Source organism: Pithys albifrons, chromosome 1 (genome assembly GCF_047495875.1).
Source record: "Pithys albifrons albifrons isolate INPA30051 chromosome 1, PitAlb_v1, whole genome shotgun sequence".
NCBI lineage: Eukaryota > Metazoa > Chordata > Aves > Passeriformes > Thamnophilidae > Pithys > Pithys albifrons.
The window spans coordinates 34,917,037-34,929,592 of NC_092458.1; the positions used below are offsets into that span (position 1 = coordinate 34,917,037).

Here is a 12,556-nt window from a genome sequence, read left to right on the forward strand (position 1 = left end):
AATTAGTTTGTCCTGGCCAATTTTGCAACAGCAAGGTAGTTTTTTTCCTTCTTTGACAAAACTTGTGCTTTAGACAAATAGACTTCTGTACTTAAGAGTTATGCCAGAAAGGGAGTCATTACACATCTGTCTCTGTAGACAAGCCCTGGATCACATGTGATTATAAAGTAATTAAAACCATTTGATTAACTCAGCTACACATACCGAAGCATATCATGAACATTTAGCAATAATCGCCATCAAAATTCTGAATTACAAGTATTTTGAAATTCCCTGCCTTTAACAGGAAAATAGATGCCTCCATCTTGAAAAATTTTTGAGGGAAGAATGAGAATCAGTTTGCCCCTTTAAATATGAGACTACAATTTTCATTGCTCTACTGTTCTCTACAGCGAAGACAAATCAGCCATCATTCTAAAGCAGTTAAAATGCAAGGATAAATGAAGACACCTCCAGGCAGACTAACCTTAATGGGCTGTAATGCTGTTTATGCAGGCTCTGCTGGAAGGCAGAGTGTAACTACAACCACCTCACTACTGTCAAGCACAGGAGGAAGGCACAGCATACACTAAAGAACAGTGACCTGGAGCAGCACAGTTCTATTCTAGAATGGTTGTTCACTTGGAACCAGGCTAGGCCAAGCCTTGCAGGCACCAGCCTGGGAAATAAGCTCTCCCAGATCCCAAGTTTCTCTCTGTTTCCTTGTATCCTGTAATAGGAAGGCATTTGCTCCAGCACAAAACCAAGCAGGCTTTCTGAATTTATGCAGAACCTTGTTACAAAACTTCTTTTTCCTCTAATTTGCAGGAGTAGAGTCACCACCCTTGGAGGTTTTGTATGTGTCACATGGGAACATGGTTTAGTGCTGGACTTGGCAGCACTGGGTTAACAGCCTTGATAATCATAGAGGTCATTTCTATGATTCTATAGAATAGCATGTGTTCTACAGAAACTCCATATGGAAAATGCAACCTCAGGAATAGATTCAGTTTACTGCTTTTAGCAGCTCTACAGAGATCCATGGAGGTGGAGCAAAGGCTGTTAACTTCCTCTGCCCTCAATGCATGCCAGGGGATAGAACAGTATTTCATGCTGCCATGTCAAGACATTAAAATTGAGGTCTTAACATGGATTTACATCAACCCAACTATAATTACCTTTTACCTCTAAACACAAGTGTCCTACATTGTTGATTGTATAAAACATGTTTGAGTTGAGTGAGCCGTACAGTTTCACCAAACACCCTGAGCACAGCCCACTGTTGTAAAGACAACTCTGCTGTAGATAAAACAAGTACTTTCCACTTACACTAATCAAGGCAAAATTACCACCAAGTAATTTTGTAAATCTGCAACTACCAGTGCTAATTAAGGATGATAACATCGTGTAGAATCAAAGTATATGTTAAAAAAAACCCTTTGAAACACTGAGTGCATTTTAAATGTCCACAAAAAAGTATCTGCCAACTGCATGCAACTGTACCTTCTTCATACAGGTCTTCCAGCAAATAAGCTTCTGCTCTGTCTTTCAGAGCATTCACATTGGTTGGTTCCAGTTGCAGAACTTCTGTACAAAGTTTTATGGCTTCTGTGGCCTGCTGATTCTAGAGAGGAGAAAGTAAAACAAAATTCATGTAGTTGTGGGTGTTTTGTTTGGTGTTTGTCTGTCTTAAAGAAGTTTACAGAGGGAGATAAGCAGAGTTACCTTTGATAAGCAGTGACAGATTCTTTCTTTGGCACGAGTAGCATAAATTGGGACTTCTGGCTCAGTTTTCATTACAGATTCATATTTACTGACAGCATCTTCATACCTGTTTAAATCATAAAGCAAAATATCATGAGATGTGACCACTATCTTAGGGTGTTGCAATTTATTTACCAATTGTGAAATTCACAGATTTTCACATCCTCCTAGCAATGTACCTTAATGTTAATGGCCTTAAAGGTGAGCTGTGAGACAACAGAATGAAGAAAACTTGCAGCCCCTTCAAGAATTACATCCCTATTCCCTTTTCTGAGACAGAAGCGCAGGCACTAAGCCTGGCAGGCTTTTGCAGCAGACAGTAACTACCCACCCTCACCAAGCACAGCCAGCAGTCTCTAGATGTGCCTCCTATCCAGCAGGGCACTCTGCACTTGAAAATAAGGAACTCCCTCTCCAATATCTGAGACGGAGTTAAGTCTGGAGTCTTGCTGCAAGCACTGTACTGTCTGCAGGGTACAAAAGGTACCTATTCACATAGGTACAAAAAAGTTCTTTATGCCAGCCTGAATTAGGTCATTGCTTTCTCCTTTTCTTCTTCACAAGTCACACAGTAAAATGTATTTTTGCTGTGAAGGTCTGAAAGATGCTAAAGTTCCATGGTTTGAGCAAGAAATGGATTAGAACATTTATCTTAAAATGCAAGAGTGACTGAACCCATGTGTTGCTATGAGCTAGAGAAATTCAAGCTCTCAGAAGACTCCCTGAAACTGTGCTGATACTAGATTAAGGAAGTGAAGAGAGTTCAAACAGACTGATGGCTTAATAAAACTGACCTCAGCTGTGCTTATTCACATTCCTGATGCACTTCATTTTAAAAACCCACCTTGACAATGTCTAATGATTTGTTAGAGGTCCTTACAGTTTGATGTCATGTGCTTGAGAACACATAAAACTGAAGTAAAGCAAGAAACAGAAGAATACAGAGGCACTGTCTATCAGTTTGGAAGGGTGCATAAAAAAAAGTCCATTGGTCAGACCCATTTTTGCCACCAACGCACTGCAGAGTTACTAGGTGGTTTTTGTCTGAAAATGTGGTCCTTTAATTTCAGAAACGTTGACGTTGGAAGGCGTTGTTACAGTAAAATCAAAAGTGAGCAATTCAGATCTATAGAAAAACCCTGTGAGACTGAGCTGTCAGCCAGAAGCAACAAGGAGCTCAGCTGCTGCTGGCTGATAGGGAGGAGGTTACTCCCCAAGAATTCACATAGTAGGAATTCACAGGACTCTGCAGGTGCACGAAAACAGCCAGGATGAAATAATATAAACATGGGACTTGTGAAAGATAGGCTTTAACCAATTGAAGTATCTGGCGTGGTGGTGTGTAACTCTTTTAGCCAATAAGCTGTAGTCCTAACCCTATATAAACTGTGTGCTTTGTGTAATAAAATGTCTTCACTATAAACTTCACAAGCTTGTTGGTGAAGTCCTTTCTCTCTGCCGAAAATTGTTTACTTTAGGAAGGCACTTCTGGAAATCATCTGGTCCAACCCCACAGCTCACATCGGCTGCCCAGGATTGTGTCCAAACAGTTTTTTAATAGCTCCAAAGTGGGGACACTCCACAACCTCTCTGGGCAACCTGCACCACTGGAAATGAGAAGGTAGTAAAAAGCATTTCATTATGTTCAAGGGGAATTTCAGTTTGCACCTCTTGGCCTGATTCTGTCACAGGGTATCACTGAGCAGAGCCTGGCTCTGCCCTCTTGGCACCCTCCTTTCAGGTACATTGATGAGACCACCCTGTAGCAGAGAAGGCTCAAACAGTCCCAGCCATCTCAGCCTTTCCTTGCAGTAAAGAGATGCTGCAGTTCCCCAGTCATCTTAGTGGGACTTCACTGGACTTTCTCAGTAGCTTCATCTCTCCTGCAGAGGGGAGCCCTGCACTCCAGGTGTGGCCTCATCAGTGCTGCGTAATAATATACGAGAGCTGAAAACTGTTATCCCTGTCTTGGTCTTACTACCTGCTGCAGAAAGAAGTTAAGTACGCAAAGAGGAGACAGTGGCATCGGAAGGAATCAGAATAGGATTGTCGCTATGCAAGTCAATATTTATTCTAATTGTAATTTGGGAGCTGTACTCAGTTATCCACTTCAACTGACAGATGCAAAAAGCATCATTTAATCAGCTCCTCAATCAATAACTTGGTGCCTCAGTAGTGGGGTTTTTTCTTTTTTTTTTCTAATGTAGCAGTGAATACTTACCTGCCTTCTCTGATGAATTCCTCTGCTGACTCAATCTGTTTATTGAGTTTCTTCACTTGCTTATAGAGAGAGAAACACTGCTTATGATCTTGGTCCAGTTTCAGACACTCCCGGACTTCACTTTTCGCAGGGAGGTAAGGAGAAGGTAAAAAAAATGAAATATATCACCCATACTATGAAATTTCACCTAGGAATGCAATGCAACATAGACAACCTGTCCAGAACAACAGTTGACTTCTTTACATCATCTCTCCTTTCATCAAAAAAAATTAAGTTAAAGCAAGACCAACAAAATAGTCTCCCAGAATATACAGGGATATTTGTTTGGCTTTAGTTTTAATTATTTTGTATTGCCAAATATGCAAAAGATTAAGTGTTACATTAATAACTGACTGAACAGAAGAAAAAAAACTCAGCAGTCATCACATAAATATACTGGAAAATTACAATCAGTTGTAACTGAGAAATATTACAAAATTATCAGTCGTACCTTTAAAAATCAAAAACCTATTCTTGAAATCACTATGGAAAGTGACATCCAGCTACCAAAAGTCAGCACAGAAGTGACCTATGAGCTCTCCAGATTAAGTATACTCTGAAAAGGGTATGCCTAATGAAAAGCAATTAGTTCGGTGTTACTTTTGCCCAGCTGCAAAATGAATTTTTGCAGTTTCAAACAATCCCATGCATTTTCCATCCCCCAGCCAAGAAAAGAAACTCCGGGTTTTTCAGTTCTCTTCACCTCTTACTAGACATTGTGGCCAAAACCACATTGGAAGGAGTCTGCAGATGAAAGTAGCACATCTGAGACCACGATCAGCACAGAAACCACTTCTGTGCAAAAAGAAGCAATTACATCACCTGTCCAGGTGGGCACAGAGGAAAGAACCCTGCCCGTGCCCAATCCGGACTGTTATCTGCCAGACTGACTGGGGACATATGGGGGTAAGACCTTAAACATAAGTCAATTTGAATAAAAGGGTAGGACATTATCGAATAGCCATCCAAAATACTGGACACTGTCTGCAGGGATGAAAGGTCAACAGCTCTGGACCTCCAGCTCTTCGTACCTGGATGCTCCTGTAGTTTTTATTTATTCTCAAGCCTCTAACCTTAATGCATTGTAAACTTCACTTGCATAGAGGTTCAAGGTTAAAAAACAGGCTCCACCAAAGCAAGTTTAGAGTAGCACTTCCTTCCAGGATGGAGAAATACAGTGCAGACAGCACTTGTAAGCAACTCTGACAGACACATACTCTGCCCTTCTATTTAAACAAACAATGGTAGTTGCTCCATTCAAAACCCACACAAATTGGTATTTCATGGTTTATCATGACCTACATAGGTACATTTTCTGTCAATTATAATGGTTACAGCAAATAGTAAAATTACCTGAGCGATAATTCATGGTCCCCCAGCTGATAATATATTTTGCTGATTTTATAGAAGGCTTCAGTATTATCATTCTTTAATTTGGCAGCAGCTTTCAAGTCACTAATAGCTTTGCTTGGTTCCCCTTCCTTTATATAACACTCTGCTCGAAGTTCACGTAGCTCTGCATCCCAAACACAGACCTTGAGAAATCAAAATGAAAGCTTGGGTTTGGTCCATAACACTTCACTTCTTTTTCTCCCCAAAAGAAAAATCCCATTTAATTTCACTTTGCCAACTGCAATAGCATAAGGTTCAAGCTGCATGCAGAGCTCAAGAAATTAACATCTCTGCTTCCTGGTGGATGCTGTGATGCACCTGCCCAAATAGAAACAGAGGCCTGAAAAATTTGTAAATTATTCAATGAGCTCATGCAGGGAGATGAATTAAATCTACTGGCACTACTTAAACCAGGACAGTCTGTTGAGCCTCCAGGAAAGGATATCAGAATCATAAATTATTATATCTTCCCAAAAGAACAGAGCTAATGAACAGCAAGAATCAAGCTGTCAGTTGTCCTGTAGGAAGAAGCCTCTGGGTAAGATGCAGCTCCACAAAATTTGACCTTAGTATCCAGATTTTAAAAATACAGAAAGGTAATAATGTCATAGTAGGGCAAAAATAATTACTCATAAGGAGCTGCCTACCAAATTTGGTTTACAGAATTAATTCTGTGTCTTATCAGTTGTTTGTAAACTATCATTTTAGAGGAGGCTTTTCTGCTTTTCCAGTTCCCCTTCCCATAAACAAACTCCTGCACTGTGGCAGTTTCTTCAGCAAAGTTCCAATGTTGTAAATTCCAAGTTAACAGTGCTAATTTGTATGTGAAGTCACAGCACTGTCTTGTAATATCTATTTCTATATGACACACAAAATTCCCACATGATCTAATTATTTGCAATTACACTATCAGACTACCTATACCAATGAAGACTGAACAAATATAAATACCTACGGAACAAGATGAAAATTCAGCTAACTATATACATCTTTAACTTTGGGGGAAGTTTTGATCTTTTGTTACTTCATTTTCTCAGGACAAAAACTGTCTGCACGTAGGCAATGAAAAATCCAGATGGAAGAACCTACACCTCCTGTATTTGACAAAACTTCATTTATTTATTCCAGAACAACTCTTTACCCATCTTCCCCAAACACCAAACTGTGGCAAAATAGGAAAGTATAATTGATAAGGCTATCTATAACAGAAGTTTAGCTGAAGCTGTATCTTTAACCCAAACTACAAACTATTATTTTGACTTTTTTTGCAGATAGTGCTCAGCCTTCTCCGCTCTCCAACTTCATTATGGAGTCAAAGTGCTCAGCAAAACTAAACCAGTTACACCAAGTGTTTTCACATCAGTGAAAAAGAGATTAAACAAAACACACAGATGTCAAACAGAAGCTCTTACTTTCCTTTCACAGGACCATTTTACTTAACACTTACTGCCAAGATTTCATCAAGAAGAGAAATAGCAGCTTCGTAATCCTCTTGCTGGTAGGCAGATAATGCTTGTGAATGCAGGCGCTGCAGCTCATCAGATTTTGTCAGCTGAGTCTGGGCTTCTTTTTCCTCATTATTGCTGGGATTGGATTTGAGCTGCAAATATTAACAAGGAGAGAGACTGAAATGCTTGATCAAGGATCTCTTTTTGCCCCATTAATAATCATATCATGGAGAACTGACTAAAGCTGCAAACAAAGCAAAATTAGTTTCAAAATTTGACTGAAGGGTTTTCATGTCCAAACTTTAGAAAAAAGAAAAGGCATTTTGAGCTCTAATGTAAGATGTCAGAAGTCAAAGAGAATCAATTCCTCCCCCTCACCATGCTTGATTCCTTACCCACTGGACACATCATACACAGCAGTCACTGTCCCCCCATCACCCACTGGAAGTTGTGGACCTCTCAGTTGTATCCTAATTAATTCATCTCTCTGCACACAGTTATTAAACTCTGCATTCCTCAGCATCAGTAGACAGTGTAACCATGTGGCATAATTGCATCCCTCACTTTAAGCACAATACACATTTATAAATTCATGACAGAGATAAATATATCTCAAGCAGCGTTACTGTAAACCTGTGTTTCTTAAATTTTCCCTCAAAAAAGTGGCTGCAGCAGCAAGTTAAAAGGCTGCAGCTGATAGAAACGCTCAGCTGGGATCAACTGGGTGTTTATGCTCTTTGTTTCTTAGGTAGCTTTTAAACAAGTCTAAAGTCTTGTCTACAAGGACTCTCACTACTCAAACCCCTCACTCTGAGCAAGTAGAAGGGGTTACAAGTTACTTGCCTTCATTTGTTTAAGCAACTTTATATTTCCAAATAAATAAATCAAATAAAATCTCGCAGGCAACTTTGCTCTTACCCAGGAAGATAAATATGGGCCAGAAAGAATCTCAGCCATTCTCTAGCAAAGCCAGGAAGTAATTTGTAGGATTAAGCACTGGCTTCACACTTGTTGCTGATCAGAATGACTTCCAGAGTTTTAAAATCAGCATGACTTGATTTTTTGTTGTTTGTTTTACAATCAAAACTTGCATTATCTTGCATTCTATACACAGAATGTTCACTAAAGTCAATGAGTCCTCAAAGGCATTCACTACATTTTTTCTTCATTTATCTCCAAGTGGCCTCTTCCCTTTTTCTCACCAGTAAGTTCTTGAAACACTCCTGTTTTGTGCTTATGTCTCTAATGTAATTCAAGCCAGCCCTCAGAAGTCCTTTAACATAATTTCTCCTGCTTCTAATACTTAAGTATATGAAAGGAATGACCCCAAATGCAGCATCAAAAGCATGTACAGGTCCCACACTTTGTCTTCAATTCTTCATTTAAGTCCTTATGAACCTGATGTAGTTGATTTTTGCCAGGTAAAATGGAACAAGTTGTACTTAGACACGAAAAGTCTCCTTTCTTCCCTATGCTGTCCTTCAGCAAGAGAAGACAAATTTGATCAAAGAGTCTTCTTTGTAGGCTGATTCCTAATAAAAGTCTCAAAGAGGCTTTTCCTCTGGTTAGAACTCTGCCTATAAACCCATGATGTTATGCACCCATGTCTTGGTTTGAGGGGAAAAAAACAAAATGTTTACCCACAAGCAGGGGAGGGGCCTCCTCCCCGATAATCACACCATTCTTTATCAAATTTAAGAAAAGGAATTTTAATACAAGAAGGATAACTGATTATAGATATATATATATATATATGTGTGTATGTATGTAAACAGATTAGTGCAACCCACTTCCCCAACACCACAAGAGAAAGAAAAAAAAAAGCAAACAACAAAACCCAGTAGGTTTTCCTCCGTGAGGAAAAGTTATACTTAAGTGTCCATGTCACAGCCCGGCTGGCTGCAGAGTGAGTTTCAGTCTCTCTCCAGCGAGACAGACGAGCAGTGAGCTTTCAGATGGACTCAGTCTCTTCCCCGTGTTCCCCGTCCAAGAAGCAGAAAAGTACGAGCAACCAGAAGCAAATCCAATGCAGGCAGCAGCAGCAACGTGGTCAGAACCAGTCAGGCGCAGGCAGCAGCAGCAGCAACGCGGCCAGAACAGCAGTCCAGGGCAGGCAGCAGCAGCCGCGTGGCCAGAAAAAGCAGTCAGGGGCAGGCAGCAGCAAGCAGTCTGGGCACAGCAGCAGCAAGACAGCCAGGAAAGCCCCAGCAGTAACCAGCAGGGCAGCCTGCCTTCTCCAAGCCCCCACTCCCGCGTTCCGCCGAGCCAAGACTGCAAAGAATATCCAAAAAAACCAAAAGAGACAAACCTGCCCCCACCCAAGTGATCAACAGTTAACTACTTCTTTTGTTAACTGCTGGCCTGGGCAGTTAAGTGGCAGGGGAGAGAATTTACATAATAATCCCAAACTACAACATTATCCACCCCTAAATTCTCTTCCATGCCAATACTCTACATTAAACTTAAATTTTCTTTCAAATATTTAAGTGTTTACAAATACAGTAATATGAGTCGTTTACCCAGAGATAAGTTCCCCTTGAGGTACACATCGTGTCTCTCCATCTTCCTGCATCACCCACCAGGTGGAACCAGATCCTTGAGCAAAGACAACGCCACGAATGGGTTTGCCTTTGCCTGAGGCAGGGTTAATCCAGACTGTTTTCCCTAGCATACCTCTCAGGTGTATTACAGGAACTTTGTCTCCATCTACAGTGTGAAGGGGTTCTTATTGGGCAGGACTGGCTCGATTGACAGAGCCTCTAGTGTTGACTAGCCATTTAGCCTTTGCGAAGTGTTGATCCCAGTGTTTGAAAGTCCCTCCACCCAACGCCTTCAAAGTGGTTTTCAACAGTCCATTACACCGCTCAACTTTCCCGGCAGCTGGTGCATGGTAGGGGATATGATACACCCACTCTATGCCGTGCTCTCTCGCCCAGGTAGCAACTAAGCTGTTCTTGAAATGAGTTCCATTATCTGACTCAATTCGCTCTGGGGTGCCATGTCGCCACAGCACTTGTTTTTCCAGGCCTAGGATGGTGTTCCGAGCAGTGGCGTGAGGCACTGGGTGTGTCTCCAGCCACCCTGTGGTTGCTTCCACCATGGTGAGCACATAGCGCTTGCCTTGGCGGGTCTGTGGCAGTGTGATGTAGTCAACCTGCCAGGCCTCCCCGTACTTATACTTATCCCAGCGCCCACCATACCACAGGGGCTTCACTCTCTTAGCCTGCTTAATGGCAGCACATGTCTCACAGTCATGGATAACCTGAGAGATAATGTCCATGGTTAAATCCACCCCTCGGTCTCATGCCCATTTATAAGTGGCATCTCTGCCCTGATGGCCCGAGGCATCATGGGCCCGTCGAGCCAAGAACAGCTCTCCCTTGTGCTGCCAGTCCAGATCTGTCTGTGATACTTTCACTTGTGCAGCTCGGTCTGCCTGTTGGTTGTTGAGATGTTCCTCATTGGCCCGATTTTTGGGCACGTGTGCGTCTACGTGGCAGACTCTCACAATCAGCTTCTCTACTCGGGTGGCGATGTCTTGCCATATATCAGCAGCCCAAATGGGTTTCCCTCTGTGTTTCCAATTGGTTTTCTTCCATCGGTCTAACCATCCCCAGAGAGCATTGGCCACCATCCATGAGTCGGTGTAGAGGTAAAGCTTTGGCCATTTCTCTCGTTCAGCAATGTCCAGGGCCAACTGCACGGCTTTAAGCTCTGCAAACTGACTCGACCCACCTTCTCCTTCAGTAGCTTCTGCAACTTGTCGGGTGGGACTCCATACAGCTGCTTTCCATTTGCGATTAGTCCCTACAATGCGACAGGAGCCATCGGTGAAGAGGGCGTAGCGTATTTCTTCTTCTGGCAATTGATTGTGTGGTGGAGCTTGTTCCGCACGTGTCACCTGCTCTTCCTCTTCATCTGCTAGACCAAAATCTTCACCTTCAGGCCAGTTCGTGATGATTTCCAGGATCCCAGGGCCATTTGATTTTCCTATACGGGCGCGCTGCGTAATCAGGGCAATCCACCTGCTCCAGGTAGCATCAGTGGCGTGATGTGCAGAGGCAGCCTGTCCTGACAACATCCACTTCAGCACTGGTAGTCAAGGTGCCAGAAAGAGCTGTGCTTCCGTGCCAATCACCTCTGAGGCGGCTTGAACTCCTTCATAGGCGGCTAGGATCTCTTTCTCTGTTGGGGTATAGTTGGCTTCAGATCCTCTGTAGCCTCGGCTCCAGAATCCAAGTGGTCGGCCTCAAGTCTCACCAGGCACCTTCTGCCAAAGGCTCCAAGACAGGCCATTATTCCCGGCGGCGGAGTAGAGCATGTTCTGTATGTCTGGTCCTGTCCTGACTGGTCCAAGGGCTACAGCCTCAGCAATCTCATGCTTGATCTGGTCAAAGGCTTGTTGCTGCTCAGGGCCCCAGTGAAAATCATTCTTCTTACGGGTTACCAAGTAGAGAGGGCTTACGATCTGACTGTATGCTGGGATATGCATCCTCCAGAACCCTATGGCACCCAGGAAGGCTTGTGTTTCTGTCGCAGGTTTGGCCTAGCTGTTGCCAACCCTGGACTGGCCCCCCTTCCCCCTCCCAGAACTTTCCCAGCAAAGGAAAGGGGAAAAAAAAACTGAAAAGAAACGCACTTTAAAGAAACTGAACTGAATAAAAAGAATAAATTATATTTACTAACATTTACAAACCACACTGTATACACAATACGTAGGATCCCACCCCCCAGGGGAGAGGGGAAGGGAGAAAAGGGGATTGATTAGCTGGAAAATAGGGAAGACACCAACCCAACCCAAAGAAACCGAATGAATTAAACAAACACAATTAAAAACCTTAAGTAAGGGGAACCAGAATGAAACAATCTCACCCAGGACAGGAGAAACACCAGGGACCGGAGGGACCAGACCTCCACCACCTCCCTCCAGCTCCTCAGCCAAGGACCGGAAAAAAAAAAAAAAAAACCACTCTCCTACTGCTACGTGGAAGACACGTGTGGAATACTTGTAACTTCTTTAGATACAATGGTTACTGGGGAAGGCCTTGGGTCAAACCATTACATTCTCCACCCCTTATTCTACACTGGTCTTTCCACGCAATCTTTGTATTATTGTATTTGCTTATATCTCACACACACAGATATATATATATAGTCCATATGCGGTCCTTTAAGGCAGATGTCTTGTCATCAAGGATTAACACTAGCATCAGTTCAGCTTTACTCTATTGCCTTTAGGTTAGAGTCACAGTTCCAAGTTGAGGCCTAGTCCACAGTTTAGGCCTGCCTTATCGTTGGACATCATGGGATACCAGTACTGGCTTTGTTTGGGTTTTTCTTATCTCGTGTCTGGTTTTCTGCAAAACACAACTCAAAGCACATCATTAGTTCTTCCCCAAGGCTAGATTGCCTTGGGGCACACACTGGATCTCCCCATCTTTCCTCATTACCCACCAGGTGTTTCCGGACCCTTGGGCAAAAACAATCCCACGAATGGGTTTGTCTTGGCCCGAGGGAGGGGTAATCCAGACAGATTTCCCTAACATGCCTCTCAAGTGAATCGCTGGAACTTTGTCTCTATCAACCGTGTGGAGGGATTCTGCTTGGGCAGGACCAGCTCGATTGACAGAGCTTCTGGTGTTAACCAACCAGGCGGCCTTGGCTAAATGCTTATCTTAGTTCTTGAAGGTTCTTTCACCTAGTGCCTTCAGAG

At 42.7% G+C, this 12,556-nt stretch overlaps 1 protein-coding gene across 1 annotated transcript in view; it reads right to left on the reverse strand.

Annotated features, from left to right (window-relative positions):
• The window catches only part of DNAJC3 (DnaJ heat shock protein family (Hsp40) member C3), a 43,056-nt gene that overhangs the window by 4,077 nt on the left and 26,423 nt on the right, over positions 1 to 12,556 (reverse strand). The window contains exons 5-9 of the mRNA XM_071549381.1: positions 6,843 to 6,995; positions 5,357 to 5,538; positions 3,965 to 4,084; positions 1,705 to 1,810; positions 1,483 to 1,603 (exon numbers count right to left, since the gene is read on the reverse strand). Coding sequence (XP_071405482.1) covers positions 1,483 to 1,603; positions 1,705 to 1,810; positions 3,965 to 4,084; positions 5,357 to 5,538; positions 6,843 to 6,995 — 682 coding nt within the window. The remainder of the gene's footprint in view (positions 1 to 1,482; positions 1,604 to 1,704; positions 1,811 to 3,964; positions 4,085 to 5,356; positions 5,539 to 6,842; positions 6,996 to 12,556) is intronic.